Source organism: Pholis gunnellus, assembly GCF_910591455.1.
Source record: "Pholis gunnellus genome assembly, chromosome: 24".
Taxonomy (NCBI): domain Eukaryota; kingdom Metazoa; phylum Chordata; class Actinopteri; order Perciformes; family Pholidae; genus Pholis; species Pholis gunnellus.
The window spans coordinates 8,388,691-8,412,305 of NC_136551.1; the positions used below are offsets into that span (position 1 = coordinate 8,388,691).

General features: G+C 43.2%; 1 protein-coding gene across 1 annotated transcript in view; it reads left to right on the top strand.

Annotated features, from left to right (window-relative positions):
- Nucleotides 1-17,623: 17,623 nt before the first annotated feature.
- Nucleotides 17,624-23,615, top strand: part of ncam2 (neural cell adhesion molecule 2) — a gene marked incomplete at both ends in the record, with an annotated part of 211,766 nt that continues 205,774 nt past the window's right edge. The window contains one exon of the mRNA XM_079185868.1: nucleotides 17,624-17,675. Within this exon, the coding sequence (XP_079041994.1) occupies nucleotides 17,624-17,675 (52 nt within the window). The remainder of the gene's footprint in view (nucleotides 17,676-23,615) is intronic.

Below are 23,615 nucleotides of genomic sequence, written 5' to 3' on the forward strand. Positions count from 1 at the left end.
TTCTGAATCACTTACGTACGCGAGCTCAGTGAAAAATGTTGTCAAGTGTTTGTTGTTGTTCACCACTATGTTCTAAATATGACTAAAAGCAACGACAGATTAGCGCTGATTAAAATACACGACAGTATGTTTTATAACTTAACACATGACATGATTTCCGTGCGTTTAGAGAGTATGGAGGCATTACAACTGACCTGGAAGACCACATGAGTGCTTTAAGTCGTATTTGAGAACATGGGGTAGCGGTGCACTTTACTCTCTTGTGACCGAAATGAGAATTACAAACACGTGACAAAAAAATGACAAAAAGCTTATTTCTTCACCTGTTCTAGGCCTTAAAGCCATTTGGATGACCTAGAAAATGGATCACCACAAATCTTTTTTCCTCTCACTTGCATCTCCGGGCTTTTGTATTTAAGCTATTCGGTTTCTGCAGATTGTTGTTTTCCCCTCTTGTGCTGTGTTGGCCTGCACTCACACAAAGTAGGAAGAATGGACCTTCTGCTTTTGAACACTGCGATCAAAACCGTTTCAGTTGGATGTTTTAAAACTGATCTGGTCCCCTCGACTAGACCGGTGACTTTTCCCACAGAACCTCCCCTGCTGTGAAGTTAAAAGCATTTGCATTTCACAGCCATGGTGTGACGGCAGCTTTTATTGACCTACATGCTCTATTGAATTTCTTAACATATCATTTGAGGATAAAGCATCCTTCATCTGTCACTCATGTGCAAAACTTGGACAAACATTGCCCTAAAACTCAGTACCTCTAATTAAACTTATGTTAGATTTTTGTCTTAAACACATAAATCAATCATTTTGAGGTGAGCAGTGATTCATGCCGGCATGAATCACTACCGGCATGAATCACTTGTCCTAGAACAATCTCAATTTATAGCATTAAAAGTTATGCATTCATGCACACTTAAGTAAATGTCAGAATGACCTTTATACAAACCCATGAAAGGGATCAAATAAGAGGAGTAGCTTTTTCTTTTGTGAAAGGATTTAATCACCTACTAAATAGATTCAGTGTTCTTATAAAAGGCACACAAATTCCTCAGATTCCAGACGGCAAAAGGAGGATGATTGATAACGCTGGAGCCTTAAACCTAAACTTTATTGCAGGCTGACAGGTAGAAGATGAAACATGCTGTGTCTCATATTTGCATGTGCTGAATCAATCCGATGCAGCTAGTGCTACAGCAGTTAATGTGCTTGTGATAAAACGATTGGAAAATTATCTTTTTAGTGCATCGCTCGCTCCCCGTTTTCACAAATCGATTGTGATTTGACAGTCGCCGGTTGCCAAAATTGGCTCCATTGCATATGCAAAGGTTTCTGGCAGCACGAACGGGGAAATCATGTTCTTTTACCCTGTTTTGGTTTCACCTTTCATGCTGTTGCATCTTTTTTTTTAATCACAAAACATATATACAGTAGCAAGCGCTTATTTGGCAGCATCAATCCAAAATAGGCAGAAAAGAATCAATATCAAGACTTTAGAGTATATTATTATCAGCAGCTCATTCGGCCTTATTACTGATACATTTATCAGTTTATCAAACAGGAGCGATATGATATATTATGATATATTTATTATATATAGATTAAACTGCCCAATAGTTACGAGGATATACGTCCTCTTTAACATACCATAATTAAAGGAACAATTCTTCACAATACTTTTGTACAACTTTTACTACTTCACATTTCAGTAGACGTATTTCTACATTGTAGTATAGCTTTTCTTTTATTACTATTATATAACATAGTAATAATATGACTGTACTGGGGCAAACCAGACCAAAGAGGCTTTAAACAGCAATTGGCTTTGTATCCATTTTGCACTTGTCAGAAGTTATTCACAAACACTACAGAAACATAGAGAAATATATCTGGCAGCTGCCGACCATGAGACGCTCCCCTGTGGCTGATTTTTTCTCAGCTGACAAGCGTGCCGCTGGCCCACACGTCGTCGTTTCCCCGGCACCTTCGCCCCGCTGTAAACAGCTTTTTCACTCACGGGACGTGATGCATGTGAGCGTTTCAAGCCCAGTTAAGGAGTACACCGTCATTTACCAACACACCTAATGTGGCCAGTGAGCCAGATGAGTGCTCCACAGGTCTCCATTAAGGTTAGATCCATCATGTGACGACGCTGCAACATCGGGATGTGCTTAGTCAGTGTTGCTCATGGACGATAGATTGTGTTTGGATTGCATATCAGGGTGCTCTCTCTCTCTCTCTCTCTCTCTCTCTCAATCACTCTCTTCACTTTCCCTGTAAACACATACACAGACAATTATGCACTCGGCTCACACACATCATTCACAAATACTCCGTGCTAGCAGTCATTAGAGTCCCATGAGCTCTTTTGCTTGTACCTCCACAGTCCCATAGATCTCCATTGCCAATAATCGTTATAATTGATGTTTCCTTTCTAAGCCTCTAATGATGTTTTTAGTATTTATGGTTACAAACAGCCAGGCAAGCTGATTCATAATAGTTTCTCCCTGCCATTTTATTGGCATGGCGTTTCTCACATTCACATCAGTAAATTAATTTTGACCCGGCGCTGCCGTTTATCACGGCAAACCACTGCGCGCCGTCTCTCCGTGACCGGGTTTTCTTAAGCTGTTGTCGTAAAGAATGGTTTATCGATCCTCCCCGCTGACGCTTTAATAAGTGCTTTGCATAACAAGTGTTTTACTGCGGGATAAATCACGTGGGCGGGCGGAAGCCGTCAAATGCACAAGAGCACACGGCGTGTGTGTGGGACACAAAGCAGTGCGGGTACGCAGAGGTGAGTGACCAGGTTGAATGAGGAGCCGTCAAAGTTTCTGCTCCTTCAAAATGAATCCATGCTAAATAGAATGATCAGTTTCCATACTTAAAATAATGCCTTCCCTGTTGCTAGTAACACCAGCGGATCTGTTCGGACCAGGACGGATTCAATCAGGGACATCCATGGGTCGGTACGGAGGCTCTTGAGTGAGATGGATGGCCTGAGAAGCAGCTCCCCTGGGGCAGTGTTTTATCCCCGTCCTGTTGCCACTCCCGTTTAGGGAGGGTGACTCCGGGTGGAGGTGGAAGGAGGATGAGGCCACAAGCACCGCCGCATCCAGGTCCCAGAGGCCGCCCAGGACTACCGCAATAATACCATTTTATGTCAGCCATGAGTGAAAGTTTCTCCAACTTGGGGAGGGCTGATTGATGGCTGTTGTAAATCAATGTTGAGAGTGCTGCATGGGGTTTTTATAGCTGTGGGAAATGGTGTATACGACTCACAGAACGCTCCCTAACCCTGTATGCTTTTCCCCTTTCTTTTTACTGTTCGAGGCTGTTCAAAAAATAAATGTATGATTAAACAAAACTCACCAGCATAACATGCTGAAATATCCACTGTGCTGGAGAGAAATGCACTCCAAGGTCGTCTAGTTTCGTCCATAACAAAAGAACCATTTTTCTGAGCGTCACAAACAGAAATCAATCGTCTGCATGAAGTCTGGATTGAAGATGAACACATAACACAATGTTACTGAACTCTACCAATATACTGTTTAAATGAACAGAAGGGTTATAATAAATCAAATTCAACTTAACCAAGATTATGATAAATACTTTACTTTCTGAAGGCAATGGGTTACAAAGGTGGTGCAGGGCCGAATACATCTTAAATCTTAACACTGCAAACTATTCCTTAAAAAAAATACGTTACTTATCTTATCTGGTTTGAGCTATGTGGCATTAAAGCTATGAAGATGAAATCGAATAAATATGAGAGAATTTGTTTCATTCCACATTTCATTTTGCCATCATTGCCAAAGGAAACAAAAACATAATCGTGAAAAGCTTTTTGAAAGTCCAAAAGGAGAACTTGATTGAGTGATCAAAGCCTTGTTAAGATGCACACACTCTTCCCTTGAAGTCATCACTAACTAGCGGGGGAAAGCAAAGAGAATCTAACTTTTTGATTGTTCTGTTGATACAATCATCTGTGAAGCTGAGACTAAAAAAAGGGGGTTTTATGAAATCGATCAAACTACGAAAAGTGAAAGAGAAAAGATGTGCATGTGTGTGTATTTATGTGTGTAAAAGAAACAATTCCTGTCAGTTTTAGCTGTTTGTGTCGACAAAGAGAGAAAGAAAACAGAGGCACAAACACCAACTTCACCAGTTTAAAGCTAGAGACAGTCATCAGATAAGAAGAAGAATATATTGTTGGTTTTTATTGGGAAATATGTATTTCTACACCCCGCACCAAACAAAGAGAATAGTCATTATGGTAGCAGAAGGAAAATGATGTTGCTGCTAATTTGCCTGATGCAGGCAGGGCGTCTGTGACTCCAGGGATGTTTTCTATTACTGAGATTGTTGAGACATGCAGATTGTTGGGTTACTTGTGAACACTGTTTGTTACGCCTCCAGATCTACAACAGATAGGATGTTCCTACACTTTGTTCAGTGTGTAAATATTATTTTTGACAACTATGGAGCTCAAACGCTGGTCGGCCCTACCAGGAGTGAATAACGACAAGTTGTAAGGCCTTCGTTTTATGACTTTTAGTGCGACGGCAAAAACCCAAAATAGAGTTATTTGTTGTTGTCGAGGAACCACATCGCTTCACTTTGCAAGGTTCATCACACCACAAACACCGGCAATAAACAATGTGAACTGAAAATGAAATGGGTCCTGGTTTTGTCTACCAGACTACTTTTAATATTCATATTGTCTTTAATATGATCAAGTCATTTACAATGTAATTAAGTATGGGATGTGATGGCAGCTTAACAGCATCACATCGCATACATTCCTCTAGAGTCGATCTGCTAAGGTGGGATTTTGTTTTCTTCTCTGAATAATGACACATTTCTACGACATATTATTGTTACATATTAAAGCAGATGTCAAAAAGTCCAATCCGTACATTGTTGTACGTGAGATATCGTTAAATCAATCTATATCATGATCTTTTGTACCGTGTTGTTGCAGTGCTGCTTGGAGGCAAGACAGACGTGTGTTTTTTCTCGTCTCATAAGTGCTCTCCATCATGACCCCGTCGACTGTTCATTGAACTCATGTACCATTCAACAACCAGCATGTGTGTTGCAGTGTTGATCTCTCTCCAAAACAGGATTAATCAAGATTCTCTCTTGAGCAGATGTTCGGACACGCAGTGCAGGAGGAGGAAGCGGTGACGTGGCGATTGTTAAATGTAGTTCTGCCTGTTTTGTCCTGTACCCGCTGATGACAGCCTGATCATGTAAAGGGAGAGTTATTGTCGGCGACTGTACCTTTAAATAGTACAGTAGCTGCCTGTACCCGGCTCTTACTCTGCAGTACAGCATGTACTGTGAAGAAAAGCCTTAGAAAGAAGGTCACATCGAGAACAGTATATTTACTCTCATAAAAAACAGCAGTTACAGTGTTACGTGGTAGAAACAAGCATCACTTGTCCCGTATTTGAAGGCTGTAAACATATAAACAGGACGCCTCTGACCTATAATCAAACCTTTCAAAGGCTGCGTTCTAACTGTGACATTACAGATGGTTGTCAAGGTTGTACATTAACGTAGCAATTAGAGGATAGCGAGAGGATTTATACTGAAAAAGAAGTCGTAGTATCCCTGTGCAAAGATTCTTTTGTGCCAGCAAAGCTTCAAAGTAATATTTTCAAACTAAGAGATGCTGCTACTTTTTAACGTCGACAGTTTGTCTCATTTGAGGGATGTATTTTGGTTATTGATGTACTTTTGTGTGTTCAGGATTTGACTCCTTTTTCGACAAATGATTGCAGCCAGTGATGCACCGATGCTGTGATTGTTGCATGATGTGAAGGCCTGATGGAGGTTTATGACTGAAAAGGTGCTCCGTGCTGAAAAATGTGCAGGACTTTGATACTTTGTGCTAAAGAAGCTCCAACAGGAAGTGACTTTGCTCTAGTCGGGCAACGTGATTAGAAGCTTCTTGCTGTTTGATTCAAAATTGCCGTTTAGCTTTATAGCGATGAGCAGCAAATGATTTCCCAATCATCGATTAAAGCAACTTCTGCAGCTCGGTTATTGATCGGGAACAATAGTGGGAGAGCTTTCCAAATCTCATCGCTGTATTTTGATCTTTTTCTTTTTTTCTTGAAGAAGAAGAAAACTGTCTCAAGAGTAAGCGAGGTCATTATTGCACTTTGATTCAAATGTAAAAGCTTTGAAAACGAATTAGGGGCCGCTATTCTACTCCGGCAATTTCACGTTCTTTCTCTCCGTCTTTCACAGTCACACAGGTTACCGCTCTAACACACACACACACACACACACACACACACACACACACACACACACACGCCTGCCAAGTCATAATCTTTCTTACTGCATCTAGCGATATGAGGAAAGCTGACTTTTCCACATCAAGATGAGTGTGGGGAGGAAAGGCATTATCAGCCCCAGAGAAAGATAAGAGTTACGTCGGTGGGCCAGGAGTCCTGTGTAAAAATCCAAAGGTCACCCGAGCTTGACATCCCACCAGCCGACAGGGTGACACTGAAGGTCACAGAGATTGACGGGGTAATCCATTCACATGGATGACAGCCACACCTTCAGTTTCTCCCAGATCTATTTCCTCCCACCAACTTTTTTTGTATTATTATTCTCCAAAAGCGACACGTTTGCGAGATTGTCGTGCTTTGTGTTTCAGGATGATTTTGTTTATGCCAGATAATGCGTCGGGATGCTTTTTCTCGGTGGAGAGGACACGATCGCGACTGTTACCCATCCAGAAAGGTGACCACGGCAACGAGAGAGGCAGCGACGGTGAGTAAAGTACACCTGAAGCAGAGCACTGAACCCTGGTAATATCAAGCACCATATTAATTCTAGTGGAGCATCCTGGATAAGTGGGGCCCCTGGGCACTACACACTCCGGATATAATCATGAAGTTACTGCATTCGATAACACAATAAAATAGACAGTATATGGCTAAGCTGTGAAATGGATTTAAACAATCCGGCAGCAGAGACAATCATGAAGATGGAAATTGCAACGGTTTATAAGGTGAGGAGTTTATTCTGCTTGTAGATGAGAAATCAGAAACACACACGGTGTCTATCTGGGGGGAAATTGTAATGTGACCGAGTTGAAGGAAATTGAAATTCTTGGAACAATCTGAAAATAACAGTCAGTTCAGAATTGACTCCTGCATATGGTAAAAAAAAAAAGTTTCTGTAATGGTTGCAATTACATTTACAACTTCAACGATATCTTACATTTTGTTCACACACCGGGAGAATCGTGTGTGTGCCTTCACGTCAGACATGTTTGTGGAGTTTTTTTAGACGTCTGGTATGGACCATTTACTCCTTTAGTGCAGTTTGTTTGTGCAGCAGAGGTCATTCAAAACAAATAAACAACAGCACTGAAAGGTCTGACGGTGCAGGTCTCAGTCCTCTTCTAAGTGTGCTGTGCTGTGGTGCACTTTGTCAAGAGCGAGAATGCAATTCAAACTCTTATAGTTTGCGCTGGACAAACTGTACACCCATTGTCTTCCAAATAGCCCACAAAACACCAGGCTTTCACGGGTAAAAGATGAATTTTGACATCTCCGAGCCAGCAATTCCTCATGTCTGAAAGGCCCGGCACAAGAAAATGAAGTGAGGGCCAATTGAAGTCTCGATCGCTAATATTCAGCTATTTCTTCCTTGTGCTCTGAACTGCTCTCCACGGCAATACAGGCAAGTGCATAGTGCTTGCCAAAAGCCAGTTCACAGTGGGTGTTGGACTCCACCGAGGCTGCTCGTTGTTACTTAATCTGTTTGTGATTTCTCCTGGACAGAGTCTCTAGGTGCAGCCGAGGGGTGGACAGTTGGGTAACGTCAGGATAGCAGATGATGTCGTTCTGGTGGCCTAATCGATCTGTGGCTTTGAGTCGCGGCAGTTTGCAGCCAAAATTGAGACAGATGGATTGTTCTCTTTGTTTGGGGGTGAGTTGCTTCCCCAAATAAAGCAGCATCTTAAGGTCAACAGGCAGTATTGGTAGTAATGCCTGTTTGGGGGCAAGCGTTTCGATACTACTTGGTACTGGGTTATTTCAGTTGATATTTTAAAGGAAAGCAGCGGAAATGAGTTTCGCAGGGTGACAAATTGAAGGGGCTCATTTGCATTGAAAAAAGCCAGTTGACGCACGGTGTGTCCAACTGGGAAGAGACCCAAAGGAGGACCCAGAACAGGCTGAAGGGATAATATATCCCATGTGGTTTGGGATCGCCATGAGATCCCACAGAAGGAGCTGGAGGGAGGAGCTGAAGAAAAGGGCATTGGGGCTACTTTCCTTCCACTACTAATGGATGGGTAAATGGATGAATCCATAAAGCTTAGTGACAGGGACTACCAAAAGTCAGTCCAATGAGCTATCTGCTGGTGAACATTTACTTTTCTATAAAAGCACTCATTATCTTGTAATCAAACACTGTGCACTCAAATAAAGCAGATACAAAACACTAGCGACTGCTTTTTCCTCTGGTTGAAGCTGAATAAAAGCTAACTGCAGGTACAATCAAACCTTTAAGTGCCTCCTCAGTGTGTTGCACTACATTCTTTAGATGTCTTTAGTTCCTGGCCATTACCTATAACATCACTCCCAGCTTGAAGACATTTGCCAACAGTGTGGAGTCATTAGGAATATAAAGTTCTCCAAGGGCTAAAACCACTCTCCGACTTTCTCAGCCTCTCGGCCTATGACCGCGCATCGTGTCGGCTGAGCCTAATCTGACAGAATGCTAATAGATCGGCTAATTAACATGATGTCCACTCATTAGGAGTGGTTAACCTTTGACTCATCACGCCGACATGGATAATAGGAGAAGCGGAAAGTAGTTCACGGATGCTTATGTACTGTGAACTCATGATATTTCCATATAATCTCGATATACTTCTCTAAGTCACGTGTGGGAGCAGTCATATCTCTGACTTCAATCTTTTTGACCCACTCGGACACGCGTGTCACTGCACCCGAGTCCTTAAACTGTGCTATCAGCCCGGGCCACCGTAGACGACAGGAGCACAGAGTCGCGGTCAGGCAGTCGTCGTTCCACCTCGCTGAACTACTGTCGCCGCTTCCCCCGCGGCGATGAACCAAAACCGACCGCTCTCCACAGACTTCAACTTTTGGTTCGCTCCTCTTCGGTTCACGCGCGCGGCCCACAAACATATGTGCGTCCTCGCCGCTGATCCGTCGTGACGTTTCATTCCCCCTCATTCCCGCAGACCTCCTTGCCTCTTTCTAATTGAGGCGGCAGCGAATACAATTATGGTGAGAATCATCCCGGACTGATGTGAGGACGGATTAACGGGATTAAGAAGATAATCTGTTGACCCTCTGGCCCCGGTGCGGTATGAGGCTGGGAAGGCAATTTGAAGCAGAGAGAAGGAGAGATAGGGGGGGCTTTAATGAGCGGGATGACGAAAGCCTCTGACCACAGAGAGGCTCGCTTGGCGTGCCACTGGGGGATTACTTTCTGCAAGACTCCCCTCCACAATCTCACCTAACCCCTCACATCCACCCCACTGCCTACACACTCACTCCTGCTGCAAGGATGCTCAGCAACAGCCCCACTCGTGCGGAAAAAAAGGTTGCTTCAATGGGTGCAGAGCTCGAATTGTCATTATTGAATGTCTTTTAGATGTAACGGAGGGTTTATAATGAATAAATACCAACTTTTTTTAATTGTGTGTGAGTGAGTTTGCCATCGTTTGCAGGCCGACATCAATCACGCTGAATCATTACAGACTATGTGAAATGGACACTTTCATTTTGAGGAAAGCTGTCAAGTTCAACTCTTAACGATGACCTCCTTTTGCACAAATAGGTGTAAACAAGCATATTTCCCTCCCATCTGACTGTCCTGTCAAGTCATAAATCTTCACTCACTTTCAAGCAGTGAAAGTGTTTGTTTTTGTCAGCCACTAGGGAGAAGTCCAGCAAGCTGTTAACACAGCATTGACATATTATCACACTTAGAATGTTGATATGGCGTGTTAGCAAGCAGGTACTTGTATACACAAGCAGGTGGCAGGTGGCATCATTTTACATTTGAAGTCCTGTTTGCTATAGTTACTGTCCTTTTAGCTCTGTTTGGGTCTCTACCAGCTCCTGAGGGAAATATGTGTCTATTTAGCTGCTAAAACGCTTCTCAGAATCAGAATCTGAACCGTTTATTTTGCCAGAGTATGTTGCACATACAAGGAAGTTTACTTGGTGGATGGTGCACGGCATTAAACAGTCAACACAGTGCAAAAAGTAGAAAATATAAAAAAAATGTACAATAAAGTGCACAGACAAACAGATAACAGTACTTTAAATGTAATGTAAAAGCATCAAGTGTCAAATATTGATTGCTTCAGTTTGAATCAAACATTTTCAACTCTTTAAACATGCCACAGTAGGTAATATCAAACTGATGTGCTATGTGTGATTTGTAAAAAAAAAAAAAAGAAAAAAAAGGCAAACACGAGTCACACACATAAACAGAACAATATTTCTTCTGTTTATGTGTGTGACTCGTGGTGATAACAGTAAAAATGCTTTTGAGTTCTACCCCGTGTTTGGAAGCGCCACATAAATGATGAGAAGATCCAGACACCTTAAAGGCCTCTTTGTGGTCTTGAATTAATGACAAAATGAGCCCATAAACTGTAAACACATGAGTTTCACAGCTCCTGTGTGGCCGATCTAACTGACAGACTGTAAAAGTAACTCATGGATTCAGTCAGAACTAAGTTTGCAGTGTCACAATCCTATACACGGAGGATCTGCTTGGAGGAAACTCTGGCCGTGTGTCTCTATGGTTGTCCTGCAAGAATACAAATATCTGCAGAATGGCCTCCACCAGTCTGACAAAGATCCTCCTCGACTTGTCTTCAGACATTGAGCGGGATTACCTTTTATCTTTGGTCCTGCAAGTGAAGAATATTTGTAATGTATTTTTTTCACCATATGACCTGTCAGGAATCTTTTCATTTAATCGCTGTGATAGAGTTGTTGATCTGTGCCACTCCGGATTAATTGAGGGAGATTGAAAATGATGCCTAATGGACGTTTGATGGGTTTAAGTGATGCTTTCGACTTAAGCTGCAAATCATCTTCCCTTTACTGTCTCACAGAACTGTCTAATAAGGTAAGAATGAAAGGCTTTCCTTCACAAGGAGATGTTCAGCCTTCGCCACCTGTCTTGTACTTTTCAAAGGATGACGAGTGCTTAATAGCCGTGATTGACAAAATGTATATTAAGTGTACAAATGTGATGCTCCTAATCTACGATTGAATCCTTTCAACAATGTTACGGACACTCTTAGTGCCAAAGCTCCTTTAATTGCGTCGCTGTCGTCGCAGTGAAAAGCAGAGAGACGGAGCTTGTTGCTGTGCAGATATTGCACAGCAACAAGCTTTACTTGCTGGAGACTAAAGGTCAAATGGAGGATTAATATTCAGTGCAACACTTGTTTTCGGCAATGCATTGTGATTAGATAGATTTCTTGTTCATTCATACAAACTTGCCATGAACATGAATCTCTACCTTTTTTTTCATCATTCTGACATGAAGCAACCGATAATGCAAAGAGTGGCATGTTTGATATTGAACGTTTTATACCATGATAAAAATGCTGCATTGCATGAACGCAAATCAACATACTTCATTAAATAATGGATGGTAGACATGATGCTCTGTTATATAATCCACATTATGTATTGTGTTAGTTGTCTTTAGTCGCTTCATTTTCATTTTAAAGAGCAGTAACATAGTAAAAAAAAATAAAATTCTGCAAAAATAAGAGAAAGTATGACAATTATAGTCAGAATGGGCACAATTATGAGAATAAGAAGCAGATTGAAAAATACCTAATTCTTTTCTTCCAGTCATCAAGTGTGTTTTTATTGTACACTGAGATTGGCAGATCTAAATGAAGCTGATTGGAAAATGTTTTCCACACTGCCTCATTTAAAAAAAAAAAAACATTTTCTGTTGCGCAACTGTGCTTTTGAGTTTAACATGAAAAGAGAGAAAACTATTTTAACTCCGACGAAAAAGGCTTTTTGCTTCCAACTAATGTGCAACAGTCGCATAACGAGAGAGTAAAGCCACCACCGGCGATTCCCACAGGCTTCTGTTTGCAGCATACAGCGCTCGCAGACTGTCCAAATACAATCAGCCAGGGGATTTGTAATTGATTTATGTGTTGAGGAATACAGAGTCGACTCCGGGATATCAGCAGGCGCGTGGCAGAAAGATACGGCGTGTCTCACAAAGACAGAGAGACGATGTGTATGCTGCCGGTGACTTTTACTACCGAGGGGTTCAGTGATTCCTCCATTTTGCTGTCCACACTGTGTGCTGAGTCAGGAGGCTGTCCTGGGGTTTTTCAATCACGACCGGTCTCCCCTCTAGGCCAAAGACACACATTGAATTTAAACCAAGATGGGCCCTCATTTGTTTGCTTTCTTGATCTCCTGAGATCTCCTGAACATGGCTTTTCTTTTGCCTCATGTCATGCATATTGGATGCATGCTTTTTATCTGTTTCCTACATGTGGGGATGTGAACCTGTGTCACCGGTGTCCAACGCCTCTCTTGCACATTTCCTTTTCCGTGTGTTTTGGCAAAGCAACATTGGCTCGGGTTTGCCTGTTTTCCCTGCCATCGTTGCACTTTTCTCCTTGTTTACTTTCGATACAGTTCAATCAGTTCTGTTTGGATTCCCACAAGGAAGGATATTTGTTCTGCGGATGTCGTAGTGTGTTGTTTTGTAAGTAGGTGAAATAACAGAAAAGGTCACCGGACACATTTTTAAAGGGCAGCAAACCTGTGAACACAGCACCGACATGAACAAATTCAGAGAGTGTACTTTGTTAATATCTCATGCTGAGGTAGACAGTCTGAGGCTGCTCTGAAGGGGAAGACCATCTGGAAGTCCCTTCTCCTGACAGACATTCAATTTATCTAAGTCTACATCACTTTGGTCCGTTTACTGTACACACAACTCTAAGCATATGTAATTTTTCTGAATCAACATTGTTCCAGTCGCTCCGCTCTCTGTCATTTGCTTAAAAAACATTTGTGGGCCACATTAATCATAATAATCCCGCTTTTCTCTCGCGTTGAATATTAAGTGTGTTTTGTGTTTGAGAAGTTGCTGAGGCAAGCAGTTTTCTTCTTCTTGTTTTTCCAACGCCTCAATTTAACCAAACACACAATGTTTTCTTCTCACTTGAGAGGAAAAAAACACTTTAGGCAATGATGTGCATAACTCCATTTGTTTCATGAAAGTGTGAAGCTGACTTCCGTGCCACGTTAGAATGCATAGTGTGACACATCGTCGAGGGAGCTGATGATTTGACGTGCGGCGCACACAAGCTGACTCCTCACTTTAAGAGGAATGTATTAAAAATGTGCCTTTTTCTTGAGGGAGATCTGTAGAGATGAGAAAAATGTTAATATATTTTGAGAGGCAGAAACAGAAGGTCCCTCTGCCGTATTACAGGTCAATACTCTACATGTGTCCAATCCCAGGAAAGACAGCACGTTATGACATTTTATTATTTTGACTTTGACTTGTATGTTCGCAGCATATCCTCATGGAAGAACACAATCATATTGAGGATGGACCTGTCATATTCTTCTTTATATGTATTTGTTAAGCTCTCCCAACAGAATAAAGTATGATATTAAGAAACCAGATTACACATTGCATTGACTGCATTTAACTAATTCAAACATGAACCATTTGGCTTGAATGTCACCTAAAACTGAACCACAATTATGTTTGCAGATATCAAACTATCCTGTTTTAGTTTTAGTTTTTCCAAGTATGGTAGAAAGGAAATTGTTTCTCCATGAAACTGCTCACAACAAGGTCTGTGGATTATTTTGAGTATCCGGGTCATTAATTCTGGAAATAGATATTGCTGTTGAGTTTTTCAAATTTGTTTTTTTTGGCGCTTTGAGCAAGCCGAGTGCAATAAAGTCCCATTACATTGGAGGAAATGATTGATAAATAGCACTACAGGTAAGAGGGAAAATATGTATTTTTCGGGCAAAGTGTCCCTTTAAGAAAATACAAGATGTAAAAATACTCAATTACAAGTAGAAGTTCTCCTTTGGAAATGTAATCTGACGTATACATTTGCAGAGGTCATAGTAAGCATAGACACTAAGATGTCGGTGAGCATTGAAAGCTATTTGTCAGACTGTGGCACCGCGTCGTCAGTGTTTTCCCGCTCTGATGTAGGCGTTATAATCGCAGGTCAAGCTCATTTAAGGCTCTGAAATGTAAGTGCTGCACCATAACTGCGTCTTCATCACTAATTGACGGGGTGACATGTCAACTTGTTTACACGTCACACAGACCACAACAATGAATTATCTGTGCGTGCGAGGCCCGCTCTTCAATACAGCCATTTAAGCTCGGCGGCTGAGGCAACCGGATGGCTCGGGTGACAGCGGCGATGATGGGGCGATCGCTGACAGTCGGGCTTTAAGACGGGCCACGAGTTTTTCCACTCGGTGCTAAAACACTTCCCAGCACAAAGGAAGCTGCATTATGCAATAGCTTGCAACAGTGAAGTGGCGGGTCCATGCCAGTGAAATGGACTGTACCTTCTAAGTAGAGTTGGACATACTCTGACAGCAGTTATTATGTCATTACTCATTGAAAGCAAGTGGAAAATGTGCCTTTTTACAGCAATGTAAGGATGCAAATTATAGTGCCTTTGCTGATGTATATGTACACTGTTGTGTTCATGCTCTGTCGTTAGAGACTCACTTCGATGTCATTTGACCATCTCGTTGATGGCAGGAATAAGTGGTGGTTATACAAGTTGCATCTTTGTTTTTAATGAAATTCACATCTAGAGTGCTGCGTCTTTGGACTGTAGAAGACCAAAGCAGCAAAGGGAACCGTCCATGAATCAGGATAGAAGATGCAAATCAGACCGAGCAAATGTTTGGCCTCAGGAGCAGAACGCTCTCTTCTCTTGTTGTTGTTGTTGTTGCCTCATAGTTCATGTACCGAGTATTTCACACAGGGGGGGGGGGGGGGTTGGATAGTTCTGCATTACAGGGTCACTTTTTGCACCTCTGCCATCCTGTTAAAGGGCAGGTAGACATTTCACACTACCTCACAGAAAAGACCTCGAACTTTGCTATTTCAGTGACTCAAGGAGCCCCCTTAAAACTGTAAATGTGCCGCGGGGAGAGCCATTCGTCACTTGAGGAACTGATGTGAAATTCTTCTTCCGAAGAGAACTCATTTTCGTTGTTTTAATGATCACACTTTTAGCAAGGAATGCTCTTAATGCAGCTGTATGAGAGAAAATGTTGGGCAGCAAAATACAAATCTGCTTTCCAGACAGACCTGAGTGAGAAATGATTGTTGCTCTCCATTTTCACACCTTCCCAGTGTTCACTTCCACAGTTTGACACAAATTGCACCGAAACGAAATCCTTAGAGCCAACAACTCACCTCTAGATGGCTGTTAGGCTGGTTGTGACTTCTCCTTATCTTGCACCGTTACCTTCATTGCATCAGTCTGTCAGGCGGCTGCTGGGAATTTCAGCCACGGAGCCCTTCTGACATGTGTCCGTTAGGAGCACAGCGATATGGGTCAAGTCATGGGCCCAAAAAAGAGGAGTTGTTGTCCTGAAATAAAACCCAGAGAGACCTTTGGATTAAACTCCATCCAGAAATCAAACATGATGTCACCTCAGACTTCAATGAATGATTTTGACTCAATTTGGACCGTTAACTACACAGAGTTTGCCTGTTGTGACATCACAACCTTACAACCTTTAGAGGCAGTTTCTGAATATGGGCTGTGTTTTTCTCCGTGGGTTGAGCGTTTCAATACTTTCACAGTATTTAAACAGCACCTAGACCGGCTTTATAATCAAAAGAGACATTTCTTTTTACAATATGGGACCTTTGGATAAAAATAACCCGGTGCTGTGTGGCTGATTGGCCCAGGCAAGAAGGCTGGCGGCCTGCTAAGTATTACATCTGTCAGCCTCTCTCTCCCAGCCAATTAGTTTTGGTCCAGTCCATTCTAACTTTACCTGAGCCCCGCCCCTTTCCCATCACCGTTCGGTGACATTTGGAGAAATAGCGGTGGAGCAAGATGTACAAACGAAAAAAGACAGAAAAAAAACCCCGTGGTGCTAAAAAGCGGAGAAGAGGTTGCAGTCCCCTGAGGCTGATGCAGCCAAATGTAATAACAAATTATTCATTTACCACCATTGCCAGCAGCCCAGTGCGTACTGGCAGCAGAGAGGAGAGGGAGCTGAGAGCAGGGCCAAATTATCCCAGCGATACCAGTACACATTTTTGTTCCAGTTTTTCAGCTGAAGCTGAGACAATAGGGATACAATAAGCAGGATTCGGGTTTGGCTAGCTGGCTCGTTAGCTATATCTGGTGCCTTTTGTTGAAACATTCATTCTAAATGTTGGAAATTTGCTCATCAATGTTACTTTTCGCGAACCGACCAATGATTATCGATAAGTTACACCAATGTGGAGCATTTTTTCTTGCTCAAGGCTACATTTAATTTGAAAAAGTCTGATACAATTGCTTAAATGTTGGCAAAACTTGGAGGGATGTTGCTCTTAGGCACTGTCTCCTGATAAGAACATCATGCTGGTGGATGCTGTAATTAAAGGTCAACATTCCAAACATGGAAGGTACCGGATGAACCTGACTTCACCAGTCCAGCCAGTTATTACATTAACTGTCTGAACGAGGATGCTGTGATTGAAGGCCAGAGTTTGAACTCTGACGTGATGTGTCAGAAACACCAGGATGCTGCATTTCCACGCTGACGTTGAACCTCTTGCTAACGGACCATTAGCGAACTTCTAAGCTCTGATAGCTTCACTTTCCCACTTCGGTTCATTTTCCTGAACAAAATGGTGTGCGATGGTAAAGAAAAAGTTTGTTTGCACACCGGTTACGACAGATTTGTGCAGTTAAAAGAGTTCGGTGAATCTGACTTGGAAGTTTAGGATAAGAAAATGAAAATGTTCCTCCATTATTCTCACGTTTTTCTTACTTCGCACATTTGCCTGTCTGAGATAAATGGTCACTGCTATCCCTCGATGAGACCACTGGTGGTGGAATCCAGAGGCCCGCAGGTGGAAAGGACCCACAAATAGATAGCTGAGAGAATTCCTAGCTACACCCATGCTAATAGACAAATATATCCAGATATATTTTCATTTCCTTAAGATCTCAACCTTCCAACTTTACAACGTGTTATGAATCACCAAACAACGGCCTGGTGCACATACACATGTCTTGATTTGCCTTCTTGTCTGCTTTTCATCGACAGCCGTGAGCTTGGAGAAAAGGGATGCTGGGGTGGGAGGATGAGGAGGAGGAGGATGAGGAGGAGGGGGGGTCTTCAGCGCAGAGCAAGCGCTGTGGACGAGCGGCGAGCGGGAGCGCGCGTATAGGAAGGAAGGGAAGGAAGGAGCTGAGGCTGATCAGTCGCCAGCGGAGCCCAAGACGGCGGATGAACGGAGTCGAGCGTGCGTGTCTCCCTCGTCGTTTTTTACAGCAGCTGAAAGCCCGAAACCCTGCCCGAAAATGATGCTCAAACTCGTCCATCTCCTCGGGATGCTCGTCTGTGGCGGTCAAGGTAGGGACCCGCGCGTGAGTGCGTGAAACCTCTCGAGCTTGGTGACTTTGTGGACAAGTTGAGTGCAAATTTGCCATCGTGAATCTGCAGCAGGCAGAGAGGGCTGAGGGGGGGAGAGAGAGAGAGATGGAGAGAGAGAGAGAGAGAGGGCTGGATTGTTTAACTGGACGTTGTTTTGTAGTTGAAGCACGTCTTGCAGGGGCCAGAATGCGTTCTTACTGAAAAGGGGGATTATGATGGGGTCCTTTTTTTTTAGAGTGGGTGAGCTGTTGTGAGATACACTCTGCACTCCCCAGACAAACACCGGTTTCTTCCTCATTTGACATTATTACCCTCGTTGTTTATTTATTGTAATCTTTAAGAGCAGCCGTTGGTGTGTGCGCATCTTATTTGCAAAGCTTTAATCGTAACACTCCGAGATGTAGCCCAACTTCACCCGGCATCATATGTGGAGAATCTCTCTAACACATGGGGGAACCTTTTTGTTTGGACCACCGCCTTTGTTGCTTTCTCCCTCTCGGGTCCACTCTGTGTTGCTGTATACTGTATTATAATAACAGTGTATTCTCACGGTGAGGCATCCGCCTCCACTGTCTGCATCTCGTGCGCAGGCTGTGCGCGAGAATACCGAGCCACTCAGTCTGAAATGCCTTGGAAAGTTTGGGAATATGAGCCGCATTAGTGTCAGCAGAGGGACCGTTCGCCGTTAATTGGGCTTCATGTGCGTGGCGCACCTGATCTGGATGAGTTATGATTGTCGCTGCGCGCGCGCCTTTGTGTGTGCGCGTGCGAGGGTTGCACGCGCCGAGGGAAATGAAGATGTTACCTGAGTGAGTGCTGTTAAAAAAAGCAGGGGTTGAAAGCGTGTGCACGTTCGCCTCTGGCCTTCTTGTGTATGTCTCCTAACTGCGTCCTGGTCAGTGAGGCGCGTCGCCGTGTCACCGCGGGCTGAGCCCCGCGTGCACTCCTCCTGTAGCTTCAGATTTACCAGGAATCCATTTCTTGAGGCGAAAAAGATGTTGCATGCGGGATGGGAGTGTTGTGTCAATGTGCATGCATTTAAGGTTTCTGTTGCAACAAGTTAGTTTGCATCGAGGATAAGAGGGGTTATGTTTCTCCCTCGGCGAGATTGTGCCACTTGTTACAAGAGAACGAAAGGGTCTCAAGAGTAAAAACGCACAAGAGGGGAGTTTTTGGAGGGACTTTATTTAGTTTGCAGTGTGGCCACACTGGCTTCCTGGCGCACAACGGCAGGTGGGGGTAGAGCGCTGCAAAGTGGTGCCAAGAGTGAAGCCATAAGCCACTGGTCGTTAAAGCGCGCTGCTCCTCTGTCACTCAGGCTGCTTCGCCGAAGCCCTTCGTGGTAGTCGGTGTCCCAGGGTGGGGGGTTGGAGTGGCGTCTCTGAGGAGGTTTCAAAGGGTCCTCAAGCAGTGGAGAATCATAGATTCATTTGTTAGTACGCGACACATAACCCCCGTTTGAGGAGCTGTAAAAATGACTATGAATTTTAATATCGGGTCCCTCTGACACTACAAATGCAATATTTTTAACTTGTACTAAGGGAAGTTGCATACGATTTAAACTATAAACCAGTAGCTTTTATTTCTGGGATCAAACTGCATTAGATTGGAGTCCACATGGTTCGTTTGTTTTGGTGGTTTGTGGCAGCAGCAGAGCATCATTATAAAGATTTCAAGCATATTAATGAAGATGCTTTGTGCCACAGAGGCACAGTTTGATTATCCTGAACATTCTGAAAGGACTTTAGTTTATTGGCCGTTCATCATTTCAATCAATAAGAGTGCTAGAAATGGCTGTTATGATCGAGAGGAAGATGAGGAGGATGCTACATCCAGAGCATCAGTGACTTTATTTATTATTACATTTAATCCCACTGAGGTAAAACAAAGACTATTCTGTCCGTAAGCCCTAACTGGAATATTCATTGCTTTGTTACTTTCCCTTTGTTGCAGTAGTATTACATCACCCTACCACCCAATTTACATTCGTATCATGCTTTTCATGATAGCACAGTCCACTCAAATTGACCTATTAGACAGTGAACCTGCTGTAATGTGAATAACAAGGCTACTTCTGAGAGATGAAGGGTATGTAGTGGAGTCTGAGTAGGACCTTCAGTTCTCCCTTTTGGGCCCTGGAGCAGACGCTAAACCATCAGTGACCGGACCTGAACCAGTAAGAGGTTTGCATTGGCTCTCACCAAGTCATGGCGACAGCTTGAGTTTCTGAGAGGAGTGAGCGAGGTGCCCTGGCTCCTGCCACACTTAACTCTGCAGATATCCTGTGTTCTACCCCTTCTGGCTCCTGGAGGGGGAAAAAACATTTGCTTTTGAAGTCCCAGCTCACCGTCTACCCTGCATTGAGTATGCATCCTTGAAGGTTTATGTATTTGGCTGTTACTGATGCTTAGTACAATGAATTATATGCTTGCTTGGGCTCACCCGGGACTCGCCAATGTGACGTTAAGTGGCGTAATTAAGATATTTCGCTGTATCTCTGGGGGGGGGGGGGGAATGTCAGTGGCTCAGGGTTTAAAAGATTTATGCTCCTGCGCTTAAGTGTGTCTCATTGCACCCTGAGCCTGGGCTTAAGCATGCGTTTGAGGTTTGCTTACATCCTGTACTTCTGGTTTATGTACATGCTCACATGAGCGAGCATGAACGCACGCACTTACCCAAACATGCACACTGTACGCGGCCTCAATCCAGAAATTCACACCACTAGATTTGCAGGAAGCATTTCCTTTTCTGCTATCCGACATCTCTCGCTGCTGATATGGCGACACTGTAACAATGCTGCATAGAATCCTTAACAGCATGCAACACCGGTCACAAACTCCTATTAAAGACATGCAAAGCTGTTCACAAAAGAAATGGCCCGTGTCCTGGTCCTGCAAGGTGAAATTGATTGCATTATTTGATTAATAGACTAGGATGGAGAGCCTACATATGGAGAGCCAGTGTATATATGAAAATGGAATCGCCCCCTCGAGGCAGCAGCGTATGAGAAATCAATTTAAGGAACGACTAGAGTCAGCAGGCCCCTGAATTGTACAAAGGGCAATCTCAGTGTTATGGATATGCTATTTATTTGCCTTCAAGCTTTTGATTTCTCATGTGTGCCCTTTAGCGCTCAATCCACCGAGTTCAGGCCTAAGCATTGAATTTGTACACTGCGTATAATACGGAAGGAGAGTGTCGTAGTCTCAACACTCGGATATTTGAGAAAAGCATCTGGGCTGCAGGGCTGTTGTCAGCTTGCTGAGAATAAAATGGCAGAACAGAGCGAAAGGAAATGAGCAGTCGTTTTTGTGATACAACACAACCGGTATTTTCTAACTCCTACCTGCATATGTTCCGTCTGTTTCCAATCTCAAAGATTGTAGACCTGTTAAATTATGAAGGAGTAGGCTGTGTGACTAAACCGTTGCCCGAATGCCTGGTTTCAGCAGTTTCAGCAAGTTCATGTGTATTCCTCTTATATAACCTAATCATTTATGCATAACCATAGATGGATGACTGAATTAATGGACCAGAGCCTTGAGGTGGAAAGTCCATCAAAGGACTACAAAGAGACGCAAAAAAAAACAATTACAAATATACTTAAAATGACCACAAAGAGACTTGAAAAGAACACAAAGAAACTCAAATTGACCACATAGAGACAGGAACGTCTATAAAGTGACCTTAAAAAGACGACAGAGAGACTTGAAAAGAACACAAAGAAACTCAAATTGACCACATGGAGACTGGAACGTCTTTAAAGTGACCTTAAAAAGACGACAAAGACACTCAAATTGACCACAAAGACCCAAAATACAACAACAAAGAGAAGCAAAATGACCACAGAGACACTAAGAGACATAAAACAACTACAAAGAGACACAGAACGACTACAAAAAGACAAAATGACTACAGCGAACTACCCTTTTACATGCCTGTGCCCAGCGGCCCATTGTCTCTTAATCCATCCATGAACAGAACTACTCCATTAGGAGCTTTAGAGGTCAGCCTTGGTGCAGTACCTTGAAAGAAATAAACTGCCTTGCTCAAGGGCAAGGCAGTGTGTACAAGCTGTGCAGTGATCACCTCACAGCTCACTTAACAGGATTAGTATCCGGGATTAAGAGAACTGTGCTGCGCATATATTCACACCTATTGGAAGATGTATTGCCTTTTAATGACGCATTTGGGATTTTTTAAAGTAACTTCGGCGATAGCAGGGACTGAGAAAGGAGACGACACCCCCAACAAAAAGCTCCAGTGGGTGAACACTTGGCATTTGGTTTTGAAAAACCGTCAGTTATTTGCGATGGATGGAGAAAAAAAGAGCAGCATGTACAATAATGCCGTCTGCCATCCTCGACCTATTTCCACTCAAATGACCCATTATTGTCGTGGAAGTGACTAATGTTCTCCCCGGGGAGTCTCTCCCAACCAGCAGCCAGGAAATTTGTAGACACACTAAGCAGTCGGGGTCCTCTTGTAGGAAGAGTTTGGTGTCGCTCTTTATATTCTATGTTCTGAATCCCAGAAAGGCACAATTTGGAAGGAGAGGGCGAGCAGTGAGAGGATTTATTCAGAGGGAGGAAGAGATTATATTTAAGAATTCATTCAATTCAAGTGAAATCTGATTGCATCTCGTTAAATTGCATTGCTAGAGATTGAATCGAACTCTATGGAGTCGCACTGTGCCAAAATTAATAAAATGTAATTGAATCCTGTCGAGATGGAATCAAATTAGGCCAGACTGACGCGATTGGAGGAGACAGCTGCTGCATGTTGCTGTGTGCTCCTGTGGGTTTGTCTACTGTTTTACATCAGTTTGGTGCTAGCCAAGCCGGAGACCCTTTGGCTCCTGCGGGTGCCAGTCTAAATGCCAGTCTAACTAGCAGGCTAATAGGCAGAGCCAGGATGCCAGCGTGACGACAGAATCAGTGGGCACACTGGCTGACTGACAGACGGATGAAGGGGAAGCGGTCGCATGGTCTTCCTCTGTCCTAGCTCACTTTATTTCTGTAGCAGCTGATGCGTTGCACGCTCACACCTCACAGTCTGCGCCGCCATCCCCTCACGGGACGCAGCGCTGTTGGTCCGGGGCTTTACTTTGGGGTTTTGGGCACCTGCGGGCATGATTAAATGAAGAACAGAGGGATCAGAGAAATGGCAGAAGAGCTCGAGTACCACTCCAGTTTGGGTGTGAGCGTTTTGAGTGACCCACTTAGACCGTATTAATCACTCCAGATGCAGCCACCTACAGTTCCCCCTCCCTCCGTGATGGGGCCCAGGCACTGAATGAAGCCTTGGGGTTTGCATCACAGTGGGCTGATGTAAGTCATGTAGAAATTATATAATTTAGACAAAGTCTTCTATGACAAAATCCATACATGAACAACATGAAGAGGAAGCAGACTGTTGGTCCAGTTGGCAGTATAGACTTTAGACAAACGCTGATGTCACCCGTAGGATTCTTTGTGTCTTTGAGAGGTTTTTCAGGTCATATATTTAAGCCATAGAAATCTAAATGTTCAGCCTTCTAGATTTCACTATGTGAAAATGTTTCCAGTGACAATGATTTTGAAAGTTGACATTGTTGTTTGTGTTCGGGATGGTAGGGAAGGGTTTCAAAGGTGTCATCAGATGTGTTTAATTAGAGGTGTTGTGTGTGTGCACTGGCTTGGTTTAGTTAGACTTTGATTAACACTGACAGCATGAATGTATTGGTCTGCTGAAAAACCGAGAAAAACCAATATCTTCAAATATCTTTTCTGTTACAATGTGAATTATTCGTGGATTGAGTTGTTTCAGCTGTTTACGAGGTCTTTGAAATCACCATTCACTTGCCTTAACTTCCTGCTATGTCTTCATTCATTTACTCATTTAAATCCAATCATGTGTGTTTGCTCATGTGGTCTGGCG